Source organism: Poromitra crassiceps, assembly GCF_964638095.1.
Source record: "Poromitra crassiceps genome assembly, chromosome: 25".
Taxonomy (NCBI): domain Eukaryota; kingdom Metazoa; phylum Chordata; class Actinopteri; order Beryciformes; family Melamphaidae; genus Poromitra; species Poromitra crassiceps.
Window position 1 is genome coordinate 5,097,213 of NC_139649.1, and position 22,108 is coordinate 5,119,320.

At 46.6% G+C, this 22,108-nt stretch overlaps 1 protein-coding gene across 1 annotated transcript in view; it reads left to right on the forward strand.

The window, feature by feature from the left end:
- The window catches only part of LOC310798460 (protein TASOR-like), a 57,666-nt gene extending 36,226 nt beyond the window's left edge, over positions 1 to 21,440 (forward strand). Inside the window, exons 15-28 of the mRNA XM_083661004.1 lie at positions 1,435 to 1,627; positions 3,291 to 3,398; positions 4,034 to 4,140; positions 5,550 to 5,757; positions 6,234 to 6,473; positions 7,481 to 7,594; positions 9,012 to 10,987; positions 12,360 to 12,482; positions 12,985 to 13,144; positions 13,963 to 14,071; positions 15,846 to 16,024; positions 16,756 to 16,905; positions 18,652 to 19,546; positions 19,886 to 21,440. Of these exons, the coding sequence (XP_083517130.1) occupies positions 1,435 to 1,627; positions 3,291 to 3,398; positions 4,034 to 4,140; positions 5,550 to 5,757; positions 6,234 to 6,473; positions 7,481 to 7,594; positions 9,012 to 10,987; positions 12,360 to 12,482; positions 12,985 to 13,144; positions 13,963 to 14,071; positions 15,846 to 16,024; positions 16,756 to 16,905; positions 18,652 to 19,546; positions 19,886 to 20,552 (5,229 nt within the window). The 3' untranslated portion in view covers positions 20,553 to 21,440. The remainder of the gene's footprint in view (positions 1 to 1,434; positions 1,628 to 3,290; positions 3,399 to 4,033; positions 4,141 to 5,549; positions 5,758 to 6,233; positions 6,474 to 7,480; positions 7,595 to 9,011; positions 10,988 to 12,359; positions 12,483 to 12,984; positions 13,145 to 13,962; positions 14,072 to 15,845; positions 16,025 to 16,755; positions 16,906 to 18,651; positions 19,547 to 19,885) is intronic.
- Positions 21,441 to 22,108: the final 668 nt, after the last annotated feature.

Consider the following 22,108-nt stretch of genomic DNA (forward strand, 5'->3'; position numbering starts at 1 on the left):
CGGCAACGATGCTTCCAGTTGAGAATAATAACAACTCCACGGTGTGGATGTGCGGATGTGCTGTCCGGCTCAATTGTGGGAGCAGATTGGCTGCTGCAGGCACAGCTGCAGTAACGTGCTTCAGCATATCGATGCATACGGATGCGATGCGATTTCCGTTTCCATATCGACTTCTTCTTTGTTTTTTCCTTGCCTTTCTGTTATGTGGAGAGCACTGTCGCCACCTAAGGGTTCTGTAAAATAGGTTAGACACATCCAATAGCTATAATATTTGTACATCAGAGGCAGAAGGCTTTGATCGACGCCCCACCGTCAAAAAACGCAATTGACGAACATGTCCGTCCTTGGCACTCTACGTTACTATTTGAAATGACGAACATGTCCGTCCTTGGCACTCAATGAGTTAAAAGAAAACATTTTATTAAATTCAAGTACATAACAAAATCATTATTTTCTAGGGCTTACTTAGCATACCAATTTTCCATTATATCCTTCATACTTTTGCCAGTAGGCAGTGAAGTTGGCCTTAAGGCCACAACAGACTCGTCCGTCAGAGCCTCGCCCCGCCCTCCCCGTATGACGGCGGGTAGAGCGCCGTCATGCGGGGAGGGGGCGCCGTCGGCTGACGGGGGCTGCTCGAAAATGTGACGTCAGCGGCGACGATACGTGCGTGACGTCAGCTGCACGAGAGTTGTGATTGGCCGTTGCCTTGGGCCTGTAACAGAGATCTCCGAGGTAGTCCGCGGAGACCTGATGTGATTGAGTCCTCATCGTCGTAAAGTCGGCTTCGAAGCATGACGTTAGACTATAACGAACTAGTTGTGTGGCTCAGCCTTCCCAAATGTTGAGGGTCGTTTTTTAGAATTTAATACATAGAATTGGGAACGTTACATTCAATTTCATTCTGACTGTCTGGCACTCAATCGCCGCCATTTTCCCACGGAGCTTCCACAGGAGGAGGGAGGGTGGGAGGAGGGAGGGTGTAGTGGCGTCCGAGCATGTAGGGCTCGCTGGCGCCGGCAGACGGCGCGACGGCTCCAATTCGAGGCGGACGGGCGAATCTGTTTAGGCCTTTACATTTCATTCTAAGTGGTATTAAAAAGGTCTTAAGAAAGTCTTACATTTAACTTGGAGAACCCTGGGGGTACCCTGTTCATACAAAGACAATGTAATGTGTCCATGAAGAGTGTGATGCCAATGTAATATGCCTTAGTAATGGTACCTTTGAACAGATGTGTCCTTGGTGAGTATAACAGGAAAGGGGAAAGTTGTCCGAGGTTCTGCCGGTAGAGCGAAAAGGGTATCGCCTAAAATGGGATTTAGGAAAGGCCAATTTGCCACGCTTTTGTCACGCTAGCACAGCACATACTGTCACACGGCGTCCTCTTGAAGCTGGGACCTGAGTTTGTTTCTTTGTTTCTTTGGTTTGTTCAGGCACAGCAACTAGTGGACCTGGTCCAGGCCTCCAAGAGGAGCGCCGAGAAGGAGGAGGACCCAGAGGGGGCAGGAGGAACAGAGGGGGCAGGAGAAGAGGGGGAAACAGCAGGGAAGAAGAGGAGGCGGGAGCCGGAGACGGCAGACAGGACGCTGAAGCTCCTGAGGAGAGCCTCGCAGGAAGAGGCACCAGGTAGGCTGTGGGCAGGTCTCGCACCAAGCGGACTGAAATTTGGAAGCGTATTTATTCTTCCTCTTGGGACCTGCTTCATCCATTTTCAGTGGCAAAGCGAGCGAAGCCCTTTGACTGTATACATGTGGCGGAGCGCCGCACCCAAGAGCTTGAGCGAGCGCAGTGACGATGCACGGCACGTCTCGGCAGGGTCGTTTGCCTCTGGGTAGGGTCTCCAGGTACCATGACACTCCTACAGTCTGGACATATTACGGAAACTGTGAAACACCTATTTGAGTCTATCACTATGAAATCGGGAGGTTAGTGGGAGAGATGACCGATCGGAGCACAGCGGGAGGAAGAGTTAAAAATAGGGAGACTCCCGCGTAGATCGGCAGGTATGGGTTGTGTCAAGACAGCGACAGTTAGCCAGACTAGCAATGTAAGTACCGCAATTTATTTTCAGAATAAAGGCTTTCAAATTCTCACCTTTTGGAGAAAAAAAGGTATTTCAATGAATGAAATAGAAACCTCGTATCAAAATACCTGTTGTGTTGTTAAGATTACATTTAGAGTGAAATTGGCTGTAAAGCATTACTCAAAAATAATATTAAGGGTAACGTTACAATACGGATTTTATTTCGAAAGCCCTGAAGCGGAAGACCTACTTCTACATTGTGGCTGACTTGACGCCTGACGCTCTAAATGCACTAAATGATGGAAACTCGTCTCATCCTCCTTTTTCTGTTGGCATATTACGTCATTTGGGAATCCAGACAATAAAATAATTAACCATTAAAGTGGAATTTCAGCCTGTGGGAAGCACTGATGTTATCAAGTTGCGAAATATACCGTTTCCAGCTGGTGTGCTATTTATATATTCGTATATAGTCGTTTGGAGGTTCGTCTAATCGGCTTGTCACTTTTAGGGTGTCACTTTTAGAATGAAGAAAATTCTGGTAGTTTCTGGATATTACTGGGTTTTTGGGCCAATCTAAAAGGGGCTTTGATTGATTGTTGCTCTATTCTGAATAGGCCTGCGACCAACGATTATTTAGGTAATCGATTATCTGTTGATTCATTTTTCGATTATTTGATTGATGCAAGATTATTTTCATAGTTAGATTAGTCATGATAAAATATAAATGAATCAAGCAGCCCAAAATTCAAAGCTTTATTGTGCTCTCCAGTCTTTGAGGAGCAGGAGGACGCTGTCAACACTTGTGGACTCTACTGGTCAGGTCCACCAATCTGTATTTTACTTGTAAAAGTGAAAACCTAATGAATATATTGTAAATAAATAAAATCCTTTCAGCCCTAAATCTGAGCGATTGCATCTAGGCTATATAATCGTCAATCCTGTCCTCTTTCTCTGCTTCGCTTTTGCCTTTCATGACATTACATTCTTCGGATGAGCTGACATAGCTAGCTAGCAGGCACTCATTACGTACGTTCTTGTATTCTTTCAAAGAAAGTTGTAGGGATCTGGGAAGCTTTGGTATTTGATACAGCAGAAAATACCGCGATACTCCTGAAATATCACGATATCGGTCAAAGCTGAACAGTGAGCTGAGTTTGAATTTCTCTCACATCTGAGCTTCACTGACGGGACAGTCAGCAGTGTCACTTTCTGACTGGTTCAGTCGCTGATCCTGCAATCTTCTTCTCTCCTTCTGTCTTTTAGCTGAGGGCCCCGCCTCCATGGGCTCTCTCTTGTCTGGGATTGGCAAGGACGTGGATCTGAGGAAGGACGGATCGGAGACAGTTGCCAAACTTCGCAGTCTGCTGACAGGTGACTGGATACAGACTGCGCTTTTCTTTGGAGATCATGAACTCATTAGAAACTAGTCGCTTCAGAGAGCACAGACCTCCAAGCCAAGGCCCACATCCCCCCAGCCACTCCCCCTACCCACCCCTGGAACCCCGGCTCTCTATGACCTTCCTATCCCTTAGCTACGGCCCCTTTTCCCTAGCCCCACCCCCTTTCCTGACCACGCCCCCTTCCACCACCTAGATACACCTAGCCACTCCCCCTACTCACCGCTCGAACCCTGACCCTCTACGACCTTCCTATCCCTAGCTACAGCCCCTTTTCCCTAGCTCCGCCTCTTCCCATTGACCCGGATTGGATACGCTCCAACATTTAATGCGTTCGTCCTGGGCCCATGCACTCTTCCGCCAAGTTTCATGAAAATCGGCAACAGTAGTTTTGCCATAATAAACAGCAAAGAATAACTAATTTTAAGGAATATATTTTATTTGAAAATGTGAGTTTTGTTTGACGTGTACTAACATTACCATTCAGTTCAATGGAATGAGCATTCATTTGATTGTTTAACATGCGTGAGCCATATTGTGATGTAATGAATATCGATATTGAAAATAAAGTCCTTATGATTATTGTGATATTGACTTCTAATTCACCAGCTCTGCCTGAGGGGGAGGATGGGCAAAGTGAATCCTGTCCGTTTGATAGGCTGGCCACCAAGCTGGGCCTGCCCACCAACTGTGACATCGACCTGAGGGAGCCTGAGGTACAGCTGTCAATCAAACTGTTCCACTCTGAGGAGATGTTTGTGAGCATTACTGTATGTTAGGCCTGCACGATATGAGGAAAATCTGCGATGTGCGATAACATTGTTCAATATAGCGATGACGATAGGACTTGCGATAAATAAACAAATATTAAAGTATGCATAGTAGCTATACCGTTCCTATGTCTTTCTGCTTTAATAATGCGAACATAGACCACAAACATAAAACTACACACAGCGTGTTTGGGCTTTTGGCAGAGGGGCGGAGCGCCCTGTTGCAAGGGAAAGGTTTACGCTGGATTTACAACACAAGACAAAATGATCAGATGCGGAGTGGGAATGCATGACGCATGTAAATAAAACCACTTTTGTCATTCATTGCGTTTCAGGCAGTCTTTGCGATGTGTTTATTGCCTACTACAGCCCTACTGTATGTTCACACCAAGGCTAAAGGGACAGACTCTTTTCAGTCAGTTTAATCCTTCATATAATTTAACCTCTTATTGTCATTGACTCTATTTCCTTTACATTCATGTTGCGAGTAGCAGAGGACTTTGAAATTGATTCATAAAAAAAACACAAATTTGTGCATTAAAGTTCACCAGAATGCAGGAAACGAAGTGTCTGACACTCAGAATCTCATGGGGGAGGACCCCCAGATTTGTGTCCTGTGGTCATCGGGCCACTGGCAAGGTGTCCCTTATTTTTGCACGTTGAAGGTGGTAGCCCTGCTCAGTATTGTGATGTCAGGAATATTATTTTATTGACATTTTAGATTTGTTTCCAGTGAGATATTATTCAGTTTATATAGTGACTTTGCTGTTGTAAACATTACTGTTGCTGCTCTAGAAAAATTTAGTTATATTTAAATAAAGAAAATACATTCTAATCATGTTTTGAATTTATTATATTTTTAAATAATATATATTTTTTAAAGCAATTATTTGGTAATGAAAAAGAACCATTAAGGAGTATCGATAAGTGAGGAATGCAAACACAACCTTCACAGCACGACCTGGACACCAGTAAAAAAAGAAAAAAAAAATCTCACCAGCACCCCTGGGAACAAAAATTGTGCCACTTGCCTCATTTGCATTGACTTTGTACATGTATGTAATCTCGTCGCCCAAATTTGCGAAAAAATCTCCCCACTGTGAAATCAAACTCATGTTTCTAGTCTCTTACCAAGTTTTTATCTTATTAACTGAAAAGTCCTCGTTATTTAGTTTTCTTTCAGATATTAAAGGAGAATTTCCTGTATTTTTTAACATAATATATTTTTCAAAACTGTTGCAGAGGGCTCGAAGCGTCTAGTCTGAACTCGCCATAAGGTTGAGATACTCTCTGTGTCTGTGTGTCTGTAGGAGCAGCATAAGGTTGAGATACTCTCTGTGTCTGTGTGTCTGTAGGAGCAGTGTCTGGAGGGATTCAGCCCGGGCTCCCACAACGGGGAGTCGGCTCCCCGAGGACCAACAGCCACAGGAGGGGAGGGAGAGGGGTTACTGGAGAGGACAGCAGGAGGAGGAGGAGGGGAGGGAGGGCGGGCGCTGGAGAGGACAGCAGGACGAGACCCGGAGGAGGGGGAGATGATCCCGTGGGTGCTCATCCCCATCACAGGTCTGTCTGCCTGCCTGCCCCAGTCTGCAGCATCCACACAAACACTTTCTGACACTTTACAGTAGATCATGTTAGTTTGAAAATTGGAAGATGGTCAGAAATGACAGTTAAAAGCAAACCAGTTTTTGCCACTTCAGTTAAAGAATTAGCAAAAATATTGTCAAGTAGTGTCGCAGACTTATCCGTCACTCTTGATGGTTTGTAGATGAGAAGATATAAAAAGCTGGCGTATAATGTAAGCCATCCTTTAAAGTCCCGGTAATAGAAAAAATAATATATATATATATATATTTTTTTTTCTTGAGAATTGTGAATGGATTTAGAATTGTGGAACATAAGAATCGCGATCCTGACATAAATAATTTTTTTGGACACCCCTAGAATTGAAGCTTATTGTACCGCTCACCTCATAGAAAAAATGACCAGAATGTAAAGTGAGAGTCAATGTTGTCTGTAAACTCGTACTGTTTCTGCAGGTCTGCGTTCAGAGAGGTACAGCCAGAGAGAGAGAGATATCCCTCGGGACCCTCGCTTCATGTCGCTCACTATGGCGACGGGCGTAACGGCGACGCCCAGCCCCTGCAGGAGGACCCCCACCCCGTCCCCTGACCCCAGCCCTCCCCCCTCCCCCTTCCTGTGCCCCTCCCCAGAGCCTAAAGACCTCAGCCCCGTTAACGAGGAGCAATTAACACCCGTGTCCCCCTGGGAGTCTGCAGGTAAGCGTGGTCTCAGGGTCTTTTGGCTTGTTCCATCTGTTCACATTTTCAACTGTACTGCCACCTTCAGTTTTGGCTTTCACCACTGATATGGACTTATTGAGACAGAGTGGTGGAGTTTACCCATCTGTGTCAGTACGTCCGTGCAGCCTGAAGCCAATTTTCATCAGTTTGTTCCCCTGTTCTCTGTATTACTGAGGCTGTCCTTCTGTCCGCCAAACACCATATGTTGAGTGACATCTCAGACTACGGCTGCATGCTTTTGAAAGAATTTCCAATTGCGATCACGCGGAATCTTTCAGGAAGTGTAAAGAGCACCCCCTGCAGGTGACCTAATGGAGGCAGATTTTTTAATTGGGTAATTAGGGCCGATGGCTGCACAGCCTCCACCGGTCACAACGCAACATTTACACTCAATACACTGCACAGGTATTGCGCATATATATATATATATATATATATATATATATATATATATATATATATATATATATATATATATATTATATATATATTATATATATATTATATATTTTTATATAATATAAAAATATATATTTTTAATGGTATTTTAATACCATATTTTTAATGGTGCATTTCTAACACTGCTCAGAAAGTGGACGTTCTTAGCTACAGTGAGAGTGTTGCATCCACTGGACACACTGTAGCTAAGGACAAGTCATTAATCCTCAACACAACCTGTGGGAAATCCACATTCCCACTGTGTTCCAGTGTTAAAGAAGACACATTCACTGATAGGAGAAACACTGAAATCACATTTGTCTTTCCCTCCACCAAATGCATATTGGTGCGTGTCACTTGGTCTTAATATTTCCATCCTTTAAAGCTGCACTATGCATTTCACACTTCTGCACCGCAGCTGACAGGAAGGGCTAACGGGGGACTTCCCTGTAAGTCACACACCACCCACTCCTTCACGCGTGCGCGCGCCTGGGCTACACTCACGCGCACACAAACTCTCTCTCTCTGTCTGTTTCTCTTCCTAGTTGAAAACAGCCAGCACTCTGTCTTGTCTGCGATTGGCTCGGTGGGTTTGAAGGATGTGGAACTGACGAAGGACGGATCAGATGCAGCTGCCAAATTTCTCAGCCTGCTGACAGGTAAATGAAATAAGCAGTGTAGAATGTCCGGCTATGATATAGAGCAGAGGTTTTCAAAGTGGGAGGCGGGCCTCCCCAGGGAGGGGTTCAAACAGTTTCAGGGGAGGCTCAGTGATTGGAAGTGAAAAAAACAAAAAAAACATTAGTTATCAAAAGGAGATTACATAGAATAGCCTAAATGTGTGTGATTTGGTTAAAGAGATAGTTCAGAGATGCAGTAGTTTTGTGGAATCTGACAGTTTTCCCCCACTTTCCCAGAGTCCGAAACTAATAAATGCCTTTCTATGTGTTTGGTGTATTCTGAAGTGTCAAACAACAATATCAGGCTATCTTGGCTCAATTGCATCTATGGGATCAAATAACATAATCATGATCTCATAGGCATCCAGGAATTGAGCGAGGGGGGGGGGGGGGGGGGGAGCGCTGCACTCATGTCCACATCCAGGCACCCCATGAGAGGGAATGGGAGTTTGTGAACAGGAAAGGGTGGCACAGCATCTCAATTTCATCATCACTAACTGTGTTGTTAATGGCCAGGATCAGTCCATGATGCAAGGCTCCTGAGGGAGAGCCATCTTTTTTTCACACCTCCAACAAAATCCCCCAGATGGCATCATATAACACATACTCTTACCATGGCTAATGACACCCCTTGCCATGATGATGAACAATGATGCAGAGTAGAGATTTAACTGTGCTCATAGAACTAGGAGCACAATTGTGGTCTAGAGCAGTGGTTCCCAACCTTTTTTGTCTTATGTACCCCTTGAGCTGTTTTTCCATGACAATAGTACCCCTCACTCATGCATGTTGATGATTACATACAAGTAAATCTATACAAAATATATGTTTCACTGAACTGCCGGTGTTTGGGCTTTTTAGGTTTTTTGTGGGCCATTATCAGTAGCAGAACAGTGTAGCAGTTGACACTTGCCAGCAGAACTAGTTGCGGCACACACATCACATTTTAACAATGGGCTTATGAAATGACTTGGAATATATATATATTTATTTATCATTTTGGAGGTAAATTGTATTCCCCAATCATTCCAAGTACCCCCTGCAAGCTGCTCAAGTACCCCTAGGGGTACACGTACCCCTGGTTGGGAATCACTGGTCTAGAGTACTACAGTACAACATTAGGATGAGAAAGTCTTAAAAAAAACAGGACAAAATCTACATGATCAAGTTAATCTTCGATAGCAAAAAAGGGACTACAAAATCGAGATTAAAGGTTTTGAAATACTGGGCCCGGGGTGCTTTTCTTTTACGGTGTCGTCAAGTGTTTGTTTTCCGGTATGATTAAAGATGAAAATACCTACAAATGCAAGCTGTTACAGTAGGTGTGTGATGCCTGGTCGTTTCAGCATGTTCCCTGTATCGTGTTCCCAGTTTAACTCCTGTCTGTCTCCTGCAGGGATGATCAGGGGATCAAGAGAGATCAAGGAGACGAAAGAAGAGGAGAAGGAAGAGCCATCCCTCCCTGCTGCCCCAGAGAGAAGAAGCCCCTCTCCACACACCGCAGAGAAGCCGGAGGAGGATGAGGGGGAAGTGGAGGGTGAACTGGTGTTGGATTTAAGCGAAAGAAAACTGGAAGCAGAGGCAGATGAGACAAACAAAACGGTGGCAGGCGAGACAAAAGAGGAAGTGGAGGCAAAAGAGGAAGTGGAGTCCGACGAGGCAAAAGAGGGAGTGGAGGCAAAAGAGGGAGTGAAGGCCGACGAGGCAAAAGAGGAAGTGGAGGCAAAGGAGGGAGCAGAGGCCGACGAGGCAAAGGAGGGAGCAGAGGCAAAGGAGGGAGCAGAGGCCGACGAGGCAAAGGAGGAAGTGGAGGCCGACGAGGCAAAAGAGGAAGTGGAGGCAAAGGAGGGAGCAGAGGCCGACGAGGCAAAGGAGGAAGTGGAGGCCGATGAGGCAAAAGAGGAAGTGGAAGTGGAGGCCGACGAGGCAAAGGAGGGAGCGGAGGCCAACGAGGCAAAAGAGGGAGCGGAGGCCGACGAGGCAAAAGAAGTGGAGGCTGATGAGGCAAAAGAGGAAGCGGAGGCCAACGAGGCAAAGGAGGGAGTGGAAGCGGAAGCGGAGGCCGATGAGGCAAACGAGGAAGCGGAGGCAGATGAGCCAGGAGAGGTGGTGTCATCCGTGGAGGTGGAGAGGGAAGTTCTAGACGAAGAGGAGGGGGGGGACGTGATAGAAGTGATGTCAGGGGCAGAAGAGGAGGAGGGGGAGGTGATAGAATTGACGTCGGTGGCAGACGAGGAGGAGGGGGAGGTGATAGAAGTGACGTCAGTGGCAGACGGGGAGGAGGGGGACGTGATAGAAGTGATGGACAGCTCCCCCTCTCCCCCCTCCTCACCTCCTCGTCGTCTTCCAAGAGACGTCGACTGCATTGTGGAGGAGCACGTCGGCGACTTCTCCTCTGAGATCCAGCATCTCCTGCAGGAGGAGAGCGCGCGCTACAGCTTCCCCTGTCCCGCCCCAAACACACGACCCTCCACGCACATGCTGCCGGAGCCGCTGGCTCCTTTCTCCCAGTACGTGTCCTTCTACAGCCCCTGCCCCCCTATGCACGACTACATTAGCTCGATGAAGGATAGCATTAGCAGCATCGTTATAGAGGCACAGAGCTGCTGGCCAAGCCACCAGGCTGACGCTAACCTGTCCGACGCAGACGCCACGTTGGCTAGCAGCGTCGGCGCTTTCGTGGCCAGCATCCGAGCAGCTAACGCTAACGTCAGCAGAGACGGTGGTGTTTCGGCCGACTGTGGCAAAGCTACAGGCAATACAGTCGGTGAGAATCCTCCGTTGTCCAGAGGAGGAGACGTGTGGCCGTCAAACACGGTGACCCAACATCTTCCTACAGCAACAAACAACAGAGTCCTCCCAGTTCCATGTTCCCGTGTGCCTCTGTCTGTCCCTGCCTCTGTGTCGGCCTGTCAGTCTCCCTATAACCCTACTTCTGGTCATTTAGAGGGGTCGCCGTTACCTGGTTCCGTCTACCCACCTACCACCACGCCTGTTAACGACGCCACCCTCCTCCCTGCTCCTTCCCCCTGGACGACACAGCAGCACCCGGGGTTAGAAATCGGCAGGACGGTAGCATACAAAGCTGGTGCATCAAGACAAATGCAGGACGACAGCAGCAACAAGAGTGGCAGCGACATTGAGGTGACGCTCCCGGGACTCGGCGGGGCGGACGCGCTGGACCCTCTAGGTGAGCCGCCGGGCACCGGACCTGCCCCTCCTCCCGCCGCCCTCAGTTCCCTGATCAACCGGCTGCAGCCAGAGGTGTTCAGCAGCCTGGTGGAGATCATCAAAGATGTCCGGAGGAACTTGCTGCAGTTCTTCTACATCCACTGCACAGAGCCAGAGGACCTGGTCTACGACCAAGTCAAGGTAGGTACCCAAATACATAAATCACGTTCTCCAAAGTAGTGAACATACAGTATGTAAAAATAGAAAACCGTAGCAAACAACAAAGACTGCTAATCAACTCCCTGGTAAAATTTGTCTGACAAAGAAAATCAATAATAACCTATTAATGACAGAATGTCCCTGTTTCTTTTAGTGTGAAGAATTAGAGGTACATTTTAAGAACATGTTTTCACAGTTATCTCAGCTACCATGAAACAAATGATCAGATCTACTGTCAAACTGTGCATTACAATTGTTGGCAAAGGCTTCCACAGTCTGGAAACTTTTGGTTTGGGTACCTTGAAAGTGCTTGAATTTTACTCTAAAAAGCTGTAAGCTGTGTACAAGTGTACCAAGTTTCTAGCCTGGGTAAACCCAGTCTCCATGTGACCTGCTCTCAGACCTGTTCTCAGTCACTACAGTGACTGGGAACTCTGAGAGCAGATCACGTGGGGGCTGGGTTTACCTAGGCTACCAAGTTTCATGCGAAGTGAACAGTTCGCCTTGAAATTTGGCTCACCTGATCACCTGGACTAATTGTAATTCTTTAGACAATGTCACTGAATTCATCATTCACCATGAATCCTTGGCCATGAAAACATAATGGTAGACACCACCTTGTTCAGAGCCCCAAACTGTTCAAGTGTACCAAGTGTCATGCCTTTATGAAAAAGTGAGCACATAGAACCTGGACTATTTGTCACATTACCGGAAATAAAGCTCCCCCCCCCCATTATCCTCCATGAAACAAACTGGAGATACAGAGAATCCCTTTGTAACACGGAGAGAGCTTTTTAAAACATTGAAAATGGATGTCCTGAGCAACGTTGCATTATTTGATTCCATTTGATCTGTTCACATGCACACAACTTGTGCATGTTACCGGCCCTTCTGCACAAAGCACCCTAAAGACTATGGATTGATCTGAGGGATCCCCCCAACTAGAGCTGCCGAAAATAATTGATTCAGAGATGCATCGCGATGCGGACGTGCAAGATTCTGCATCGATTAACAAATATCAAAAATCGATTATAAAAAAAATAAAAAATTATACGATGCATCGTGATGCATCGTTTAATCGAATCGAATCGAATCGTAGACTTGTATAATCGAATCGTATCGTGAGATCAGTGAAGATGCACAGCTCTACCCCCAACTGTCTACTTGTTTCCACCCAGTTTTAACAATGAAAGCTGGGAGTTTGTCCTCAGTCTCTCTAGTTGAGAGAAGCAGCTAGAGACTGAGAACTGAGTCTAGATGATGACCAGAAAATGTGACTGCTGGAATGTGGAATTGTGTGTGTGTGTGTGTGTGTGTGTGTGTGTGTGTGTGTGTGTGTGTGTGTGTGTGGCAGGAGTATCTGTTGAAGCAGGGGAACGTGGAGCAGAGTCCTGTTGCCTTTCTGGACCAAGAAAACTCTGACAACAGACTGCTGGTCATCATTCAGAACAAAGACATAGCTGAACACATACACAAGGTACCCCTCCGCCTCCAGGGCCTCTGTCTAATTCCCACCCTGACACAGTGTCTTGGAGCCATTTCAGTTTTCTTACTGTGCGTTCACACAAAGGATGTGCGATGAGATTACATACAAAGTCAATAGTGATGCAAATGTTCATGGTGCGAATGACGCGATATTGCCTTTTTTTTCACCTTGCTGTGAACGTACAGGTAGGAGTAATGTAAATAGCTTAAATAGTTAATTTATTATCAACTTTTTTGTTGTTGCTATTTTGGCTTTTTCTAACATATGTATTACTTAGTTCAGGGAGTAGGGTCTTCTCGTTTCATGATACCAGTACCTTCACTCTAAAAATGAGCCAGCTACAGCCTTTTGTTTGCCCTGCGAAAATCAGCAGTGTTGGCAGACCACTCGCGGCCCACCTGCAGCACTACCTCCACCAGTAGGAATCACTGGAATAGATAATATTTGGATAAGACTAACATTGTGTGTGTGTCTGTGCGTGTGTGTGTGTTAGATCCCAGGCCTGGTGTCTCTGAAGCGGTGCCCCTCGGTGGTGTTTGTGGGCATCGACAGCCTGGAGGACATCAGGAACAGCAGCTATATCGAGCTGTTTGTCTCTGGCGGCTGCATCGTCTCCGACGAGTTTGTGCTCAACCCCGAATTCATCACACACGGTACGGGACTCTGCCAAGCCCACCAAAACCTGCTTTTAGATTCTAGAACTCTGCAAAACTAGATATTTCTTTCAAGAGTTTTCCAGATTTGTTGTTCTCAAGGAGCATGTTCAGTGAACATTGAACATAGTGAATTGTGTGAACAGCTTTTCTGGTCAAAAAAATCACTGCCTCATGAGTATGAGGCTCATCATGAAAAGTGAGTTCCAGGGTATCCTGGGAAACGTATATTTGAGTGGGAATAAAGCAATAAGCCCCAAGGCCAAGAGGCCATGGCTTACAGTGATTTTACAACAGCTAAGGGGCATTCTTAGGCATGCCACGAAGAGAGTGCCTAAAAGTCTCTGGCTTCATTGCCTTTATAAAACGGTTACTACAGAATGTGTGGTGGCCTGCAAACACCCTTCACATGGTGAAAACATTTCCATCTGACCTTCCGTTTCCCAGAAAATGTCTACTTTTCTCTGATTGGATAGTTTGAGGTCGCCGGCAATTTTGATCCAATCAGAGAAAAGTTGACATTTTCTGGGAAAGGGAAGGTCGGATGGCGTTGCCTATAAAGGACTATGTATTTTTTCACCCCAAATCCTACGCCGCCATCCCTGAGTCTGGAATTTGGGATTTGTTGCTTTTTCCCCCATTGTACCGAATTCGTACCGAACCGTGACCCCGAAACCAAGGTACGTACCGAACCGTGACTTTGGCCCAGCAAATTTCGAATAGTGTTTTTGCTAGAAATGCCCATCCCTAGTGGTGCCGTGTATATTGAATCTCAGCTGGAGCGGTGTGGTTACTGTTTCTTTTGTTTGTTTGTCCAGAGCGTCTGACTGCGTTGCTGATGTTCCTGGAGCAGCAGAGTTCACCAGAGAGCGTGTGGAAGTGGAAAGTCCACTGCAAAACCCAGAAGAAGCTCAAAGAACAAGCCAGGTACCATTACTGCAACTCTATCCAATCCTGAACTACTGTACACTATAACACAACTGTGTGGAAGTGGAGAGGCTACTGTATAAACAAACAGGGGGAATTCAAATAAAAGGGTAGGTTTTATAGTGCAGGGATGCAAACACTGTACTCTTTGGCACAATCCGCTTTTGTCAATTTGGGTGACTTCTGTGATCCGTCCAGATCCGATCATCCGAAGAGTTTTTCTCGTCTCTTTTCTTATACGTTGTTCATGACTAACGTTACCCGGTTATGGAGGAAATAACATGGACATGGTTTCACCTTGGTTTGGACAGAACCAGTAAGTCACTTCGGTAACTTGGCTATGTTGCTGCTACCCTGCATCAGTAATGGTAATGGACACTTGCAGAAAATAGTTTAGTGCCGTCCGTCTTGACTCGCAACTGGGTCTGCGATTTGTTGTTTGTTTCAATGTATCGTAACGTTATATATTGAATTTACGTGGAATTTGTACCGTTCTCTATGTAAGCTGCCTGCTGCATGCAGGAAAAGTGTAAAGCTATGTTACACGCTGTGGGGAGTAGGGATGTTCATCAATTATCGAAAATCGATAATAGATCGTTAAGGATTGGAATCGATCCTGTGGCATTTGGATCGATTTTTTAATTATTAAAAAAAAAAAAAAAAATTTTTTTTTTTTTTTTTTTGGACTAGGTTTGGGTGGAATTCGTTACTCCTCGCCCCACTCCATTGCACAGCCGACTAACGTGAGGTGGAGCTTCATATAGTCTCTAGTTTTCTGGCTGGGCACGGGCCTTTGTGCCAACAAAACTGTTTTAAACATGGGAAATTCACACCGGCATGCGCCGGGGACAGCAGTGTTGGAGAGGAGGCACATTGAAATAAAGAGTTAATTGAGGAGAACACGTTGTCTTTCGTATTTTCTGCCATAGGCATTCATTTTGTAAAAAAAAAAAAAAAAATTGAAAATTGAAAATATTGAAAATTTTCTAAGTATTAATAAAATCGATAATCGATAATTGATCGTTAATTCTCACCGATTATCGATTTTGGAAATTTTTCAAAATGAACATCCCTAGTGGGGAGGACAACATTGTATTGACTGCTCCCTGTCGGAGAACAGTTTGGTGTCGTGAAGTACGACACAAGTCAATCTTGTGCACTACGCGCGCTCGATTCCTAGGCTGGCCCGCTGCGCGGGCTTGCTAGCTCGGCCGCTATGTGGCCTCGCCCGCCCTGCACCTCGCATCATCAGTGACTGACATCACAATTACAGTGACATCACTGATTATGTCATAGACATTGTGACATCATCAGTGCGACAACATTTTAAACAGACACAAAGCGCACTTCCTCCCTTTTTAGATGAATGATGGGGAGTATTTTGTTTTTTAAGAGGAGCTGATGGTTCAAATCTATTGGAGAATGTAGCCAACTTAACACATTTTTTAATGCTGTGAAGACTGGATATATATTTGCCAATACGATATTTCCATAAAAGAGTTATGGGTAAATCAAACTGTAATAAAGTGTTTAGAGACATGATTGATTAAGCAGCCTGGATATTTTTCTGGTGATACCAATTGACTTCATTACTTTATTACAGACAAGATGAATGTGGTTTTTCCAATTGTGTGTGTGTGCGTGTGCGTGTGTGTGTGTGCGTGTGTGTGTGTGTGTGTGTGTGTGTGTGTGTGTGTGCGTGTGTGTGTGCGTGCGTGCGTGCGTGCGTGCGCGTGCGTGCGTGCGTGTGTGTGTGTGTGCGTGTGGCTGTCAGGTTCAAGCGAGATGCAGCGAGCGTATGGAATGTGCTGTCAGCCTATGAGAAGCGTCTGATCGTGGAGTTCCTCCCCTACCATCACTGTGACATGATGAGCCGCCAATCACCTGACCTGGACTGTCTGATACAGCTACAGGCCCGATACACACAGCACCGACACACCATCTTCCTGACCGGTACACACGCGCGCACGCACACACACACACACACACACACACACACACACACACACACAGAGAGAGAAACAACACAGGTCGTCAAATCTCACAGGTTGGCATTAGTTGTGATGTGACGCAGTGTAGAAGGTTTAAACATATTTTGGGGGCAACTTTTGCTTCTACCAAAATGGGGGCATTTACAAAATTTGGGGGGCACTTCCAAATCTTTTAATTAGTGCATAAAGTTGCTCAAACATAGTGTGAACAACAGCGCTGTGTGCGTTTGTTTATTTGTTTGTTTATTAAAAGGATCCCCATTAGCTGACGCCTAGACGACAGCTACCGTAGTCTTCTTGGGGTCCAAGACAACAATATACATTACATGACACACAGCCACGAAATAGAATGCAAAAAAAAAAAAAAACAGATCACATAAGAATCAAAGAAAAAAGTGTGTGTGTGTGTGTGTGTGTGTGTGTGTGTGTGTGTGTGTGTGTGTGTGTGTGTGTGTGTGTGTGTGTGTGTGTGTGTGTGTGTGTGTGTTCTTTGTCGTCTTCTTCTGGCAGCCAGCTTGCAGGTGCTGAGTGTGTTCGACAAGGAAATGGAAATTGAATGAAAAGAAAATGAGCGAAATCTTGGGGCCAATTTTTTTGATCACAGTTTTGAGGGGCATTGTGAGATTTCTTGTGGCATTTTTGCCTTTGCCCCCCTGGCTAACTTCACTACATGCCCGTGTGTCTTTTCGTCAGAGCGTCGTTTCGAGATGTTCCCCAACTACTCCGGCAGTGGCATCACCGTCGCCAACATCGACGACGTCATGCACAACTTCACCGGCCTGGTCGGCTACCACGACATCAGGGACAAGCAGCCAATCGCAGACGACCCGCAGGCTCCCAAAGGTCGGTGCTGGTAGGCCCGGAATCTGTACAGTAGTTCTACACAGTCGAGCAGCAATCACACCGACAAACCCTTTACAAGGAGAAAGTCTAACGCAACCTCTGCGTGACGTGACATGCTGCCTTCAATTCAGTTCACAATGCATGAGTGACTGACCCAGCCTGTTTGTTCTTGCAGAGACAGCTCAGGGTGTCCTCTGTTACCCATACATTGGTTGCTTCTACTGGTGGAGGGATAGCATGACTCAGAGACATAGAGACATACAGAGAGACAGCCTAAGTGAGTTACATAAAAAACACACACTAAACACACTGCAGTCGATACTTCTGCGTCACTTGGTACAAGAGGTGAGAGCATAATACGGCCACACGTTGAAGATGCTGAACACTATATAACCTTGGAGCTCAACCCAGAATTGAAAAGCTCAACAGAGACTATATAAATTAACTATTTAAAAAAAAATAAAAAAAATAGAATTAGAGCATTTAAAGCGTCACACTTGTTTAGCCGGGGAGGAGGTGCCAAGTTTGAATGCTGTGTGTTTACAAACAGCAACTGAGTCATTTCATAAGCCTATTGCTAAAATGGTAGGTGCAACTAGTTCCCACCCCCCACCCCCCCCCGGCAGGTGTCAGCTGTTAGACAACTCTGTGAAGACGTCACAGTCACGCATGTCAACACTGCGCGCAAACCAAGTAGATGGCAGCCATGGATAAATGCCTCAAACATCCACTTTCCATTCTGCCCAAGTCCTGACAAACAATTCAATGAAGCCAGCCCATCTGCCGCGGCACCAGAGCGCCAAACGCTCAGGAAGTCTTTGTAAAACTGACAAATATTTTGATCGTAAACCGTAAATCAGAATTGTTCATTCATTTAATAATCCGTTGTGTTAGATGTTAACAGTTGAATTATATATATACTGTATATATAGTACAGTTTAATAGAACAAATGTAGGAGAATCAACACACATGATTGGGGGGGTACTATAATTGGCGTGGCAAAACAGCTCAATGGGGGACATAAGACAAAAAAGGTTGGGAACCACCGGTGTAGGAAACTCCTACGTCAGTCTGTTGGTATTGGGGGGGATAGGAGGGTGAGGGTTTATGAAGGCAACTTGATCTGGATATCGGTGTCAGATCACAACAAGCCATCTGCTCTCTCTATTAGTAAGGCCTTCATCTGCTGCACACTGTCCCACAGGCCCAAAAGCACAGAATGGTCAACTTGGACGCTATTATTTTTATTTTCAATTATCCTAATCTAGGTCATTTTTGGAATAAACATACTGTATAGCCTGCAAATACTCAATACCCATTATTATAGCCGTTGCACACAACAAAAGAAAAAAAAGTACATCAGAAATATATTTTCTCTCACCTTCCATAAATCAGATTGTGGCACCCTGGGGTCTAGGACTGCTTGATTATGGCAAAAATAATTTTGACTGATATTAAGATCGCGATTATTTAACGCGATTACTCATTGACTTTGGCAACATCATGTATTTATTGAACTTGAAAACACTTATCTTTTTAATACCGGATTTCTTTCAACTTTAAATATAATTGAACTGAAAAACGTAAAAAGTAAAAAAAAGAAATATATATATATATATACACACACATCTCGTCACTGTCCGATGAAAACCACTTAACTTATATCCATTCTCCTCGTATCTACTGGTAGGTTTTGACGTCTAAATGACCGATGTATTCTAGTGTCTCCTCTCCTCTGTCCCCAGCAGGTCTTGGCAGCAGACAGCTGAGTCACGAGGACTCTGCGTTGGGCTCTGAACTCTCCCCGTCCTCCTTCCCAGAGCACCACTCCAGCCCCCACCCCCACCTCGGCCCCGCCCCTCCCCTGCTCCCCGACCAGCTGGTTCCCGACTCCGCCACTCCGCCTTCCTCCTGCTCATCCTCCTCCCTCGAGGGCCTGCGGCATCATTCGGACCCCGACTTTGAAGTGCTCCGATTGGCCCTCTCGCAGTTACGGGCAGAGCGGCGGGCGCAGCAGCAGCAGCAGCAGCAGCAGCAGCAGCAGCTGGACCCCCACGCCGCGGAGCCCCGCGCGGAGTTTAGCGTCAGTGCCCGCGAAAGCTTCCTTCCCAACCCCGCCCATCCAGGAGGCCTGAACGAGCAGCTTCAACTCGCCCCCAGCGGTCGCGCCACCCCTCCAGTGGGGCAGGGAGGTCTCGGTGAGCAAATCCAGCTCACGCCCGGCAGGAAAGCAGTGGCAGCCACTCTGGAGTCGATTCACTCGGCACTGGAGCCAGAGCGAAAAGAAGAGAGGAGGAAGGCCGGAGAAGGAGCGAGGCTTCCTGGGGAGGAGGAGTGGGGGAGTGGAGGTGTTTCTCCAGCGAGAGAGGCAGCCTCCGTGAGAGCTGATCAGTATCCTAATGACAGCGACATGTCCCTCTCTCTCAGTCAGGATAGCTCACCGTTGGGCTCGCATGCTGACAACACCCCCTCAACCAATCAAAACACAGGCCTTGCAGCCACGGTGTCCAATGAGTGCACAGAGCCTGTGGATTCAGCCAGTGACGGGAGAGGGACAGCAGATGACCGAGGAGAACCCGCCTTTCCCAACGTGGCTAAAGAGGCCCCCACCACTGGCCCTGCAGGGCCCAATGCAACAAGGTTAGTAAACACAACACTCTGGTTCAAGCAGAGAGAGAGATGTTTGACCTGGGAGTGCCCCCTCCTCTCTACAGCAGTGGATCACAATGTGCGGTGAGTGTTCTGCCGCAAACTGGCTGCCATGCATCACCCAGGTGGGTGCGACACAATGGCGGTGGATTATTTGAGTCCCCCCCCCCCCCCCCCCCCCCCCCCCACACACACACACACACACACATAAATTATTATTATTACTGATCAGCACCCATTGGCACCAACATGGTTCAGCAGAGTTGAAAAAGTGTATCTTGAAAACGCTTCAAATATTCAAAAAGGTTTCTCCTTGTTTCCTGCTCTCAGAGACAGACAGCCAGGCCAGGAGCAGCAAACGGGAGGAGAGGCATCATCATCGCCTGGCAACACAAGCAGTCTCATGGTAACTCCCATTAGCACCGTGGTAACCGGTAGTGCCATCACCACGGTGACGGACCAGAAGGACGCTCGCCGTCCTCCTCTGCCCCGGCTACAACAACTCCAACGACAGATCCAACAACACCAGCTTCAGCTGCAGCAACAGAACCAACAGCAACGAACTCAACAAAGGCAGCAGACACCGCAACAACCACAGCCGACACAGCAACAGCAGCAACTGCAGCAACTACAGCAACAGCGACTATTACAGCAGACTCAGCAACAGCAGCAACTAAACCAGACTCAGCAACATCAACGACAGCAACCGCAGAGTCGTTCTCATCCGCAGCCGGGAGACGGTCTGCTCCCGCGTCCCGGCAACATGAATCTCTTCTCCCCCGACCCCAACATGTTGGGGCCTATGGCCCCCTTTGGGGGGATGTGGCCCGGGGCCGTCTGGCCAGGGGGTCTGGGGCCGGCGGCCCTGGTCTTTGGCTTACAGCAGGCCGGCAGGGAACTATCAGCATCCGGTCTGCTAGGGGGATACCACCCCCCCGGAGGTCAGACAGGGAACAGGTACAGAGGGAGGCAAAGAGGAGGCTTCAATGGGATGTAGAGGGTACATGCCACCACCACCAGCTGATTTACAAACAGAGGAGGGCAGATCAGCTGCCGTGTTTGATTGGCGTGAAAAAACCTGCAGACTCTTGGACCTGAGGACCATAATGTGACAACCACCGGTGCAATGGGACAGCTAACTGGGTCGACCTGCTACCAGCACTGAGAACTTCCGGAAGCTTCAGAGGAAAGTCGTCGGTCTTGTTTCCAACCTGGACGCCAAAACATCTTGACTGTTTGGGAAACTCTTGAGCAATATGGGTTAGACGACTGTTGGGCTGCTGGTTCTCATCAATTCAAAAGACACTGAAGGAAAAGGCCATATCTCTGTCAGCGAGACAGAACCACCTCGGACACATTTATGGACCGAAAGAAAAAAAAACTTGGAGAAAATGCCATGTTTCTGTCACCACGTCTTTTGAATATTTTTTATTTCTCATTTTTTTAAGGTGACAGTGAGAGAGGATACCTCATATGTACATAGTTTACTTCCTGAATACCCTTTTAGGTCGGTCTCCCAAAGCCGCTTCTACTGTTTTCAAGATGTCAATGTTCATATCTTCTTCATCCGGTTGATTTACACAGCGGAGCAACAAACCTTCAGGAGCGTTCAGGACCGCTAGGAACTGCGAGCACTGAACTGGGGTGTGCAGTTCATGGACACTGGGAATTGTCATGGCGTCTGTTCAGACAGGCTAATAATTTAGAGAGGCCAGTCCATAGCCGTCCAATAGGCACAGGTTTGATCCCTTTTCTTGAGCAAGTCCTGTCTGCCTCATATTGACTCAAATTTTAAAATACTTGCCTAAAATACAAAATGTCAACACCCCAGTTCAGGGTCCGGTGATGACACCATCCTTTCCTCTTCCTAGCTTGGAAGTCAGAAATGTCCCAGCTCTCATCTGTCCTGAATGCACCATCAGCACCTTGACGGCTTTGGGAAAACAAAACGTTTGACTGACCGCTTTTTCCTCCACTTTAAAAAGTAATAATAAAGTTTTATTTGTATAGTACGTTTTCTTACCACTGTTAGAAAGTGCATAACAAAGCAAGTACAAAATACTGCAGTAAGAAAAAATTAAAGAACGCAAAAGCGCTAGTAAAAGAAGGTTTTTAGAGACGTCACAGAATTCGCTTGTCTCAGCTCATCTGGCAGGTCAGTCCAGAGCTTGGGCGCCCTGACAGAAAAAGCCTGATCGTCCTTAGTCACCAACCAAGATCTAGGAAATCACCAGCAAGGCCCCATCCGCAGAAAATCAATAATGTATCTTGGGGCCAAACCAGATAGGGCATTTTAAGTTATTCATATTTTGAAATCAACACAGTAACTAACTGGGAGCCAATGCAGGAAGGCTAACGCAGGGGTGATTATTACATCTCTTGGAACCACGAACAAGCCTAGCAGTATAACTTTGAGCCAGCTGGAGATGGTTTAGAGCCCTAACTAATACCAGAGTAAAGTGCATTGTAGTCCATGTGAGCGAAACTAAAAACATGTACAGCTGTTTAAGTCATCAAAAGATTAAGAACTTATTGATTTGGATGAAAAAAAGT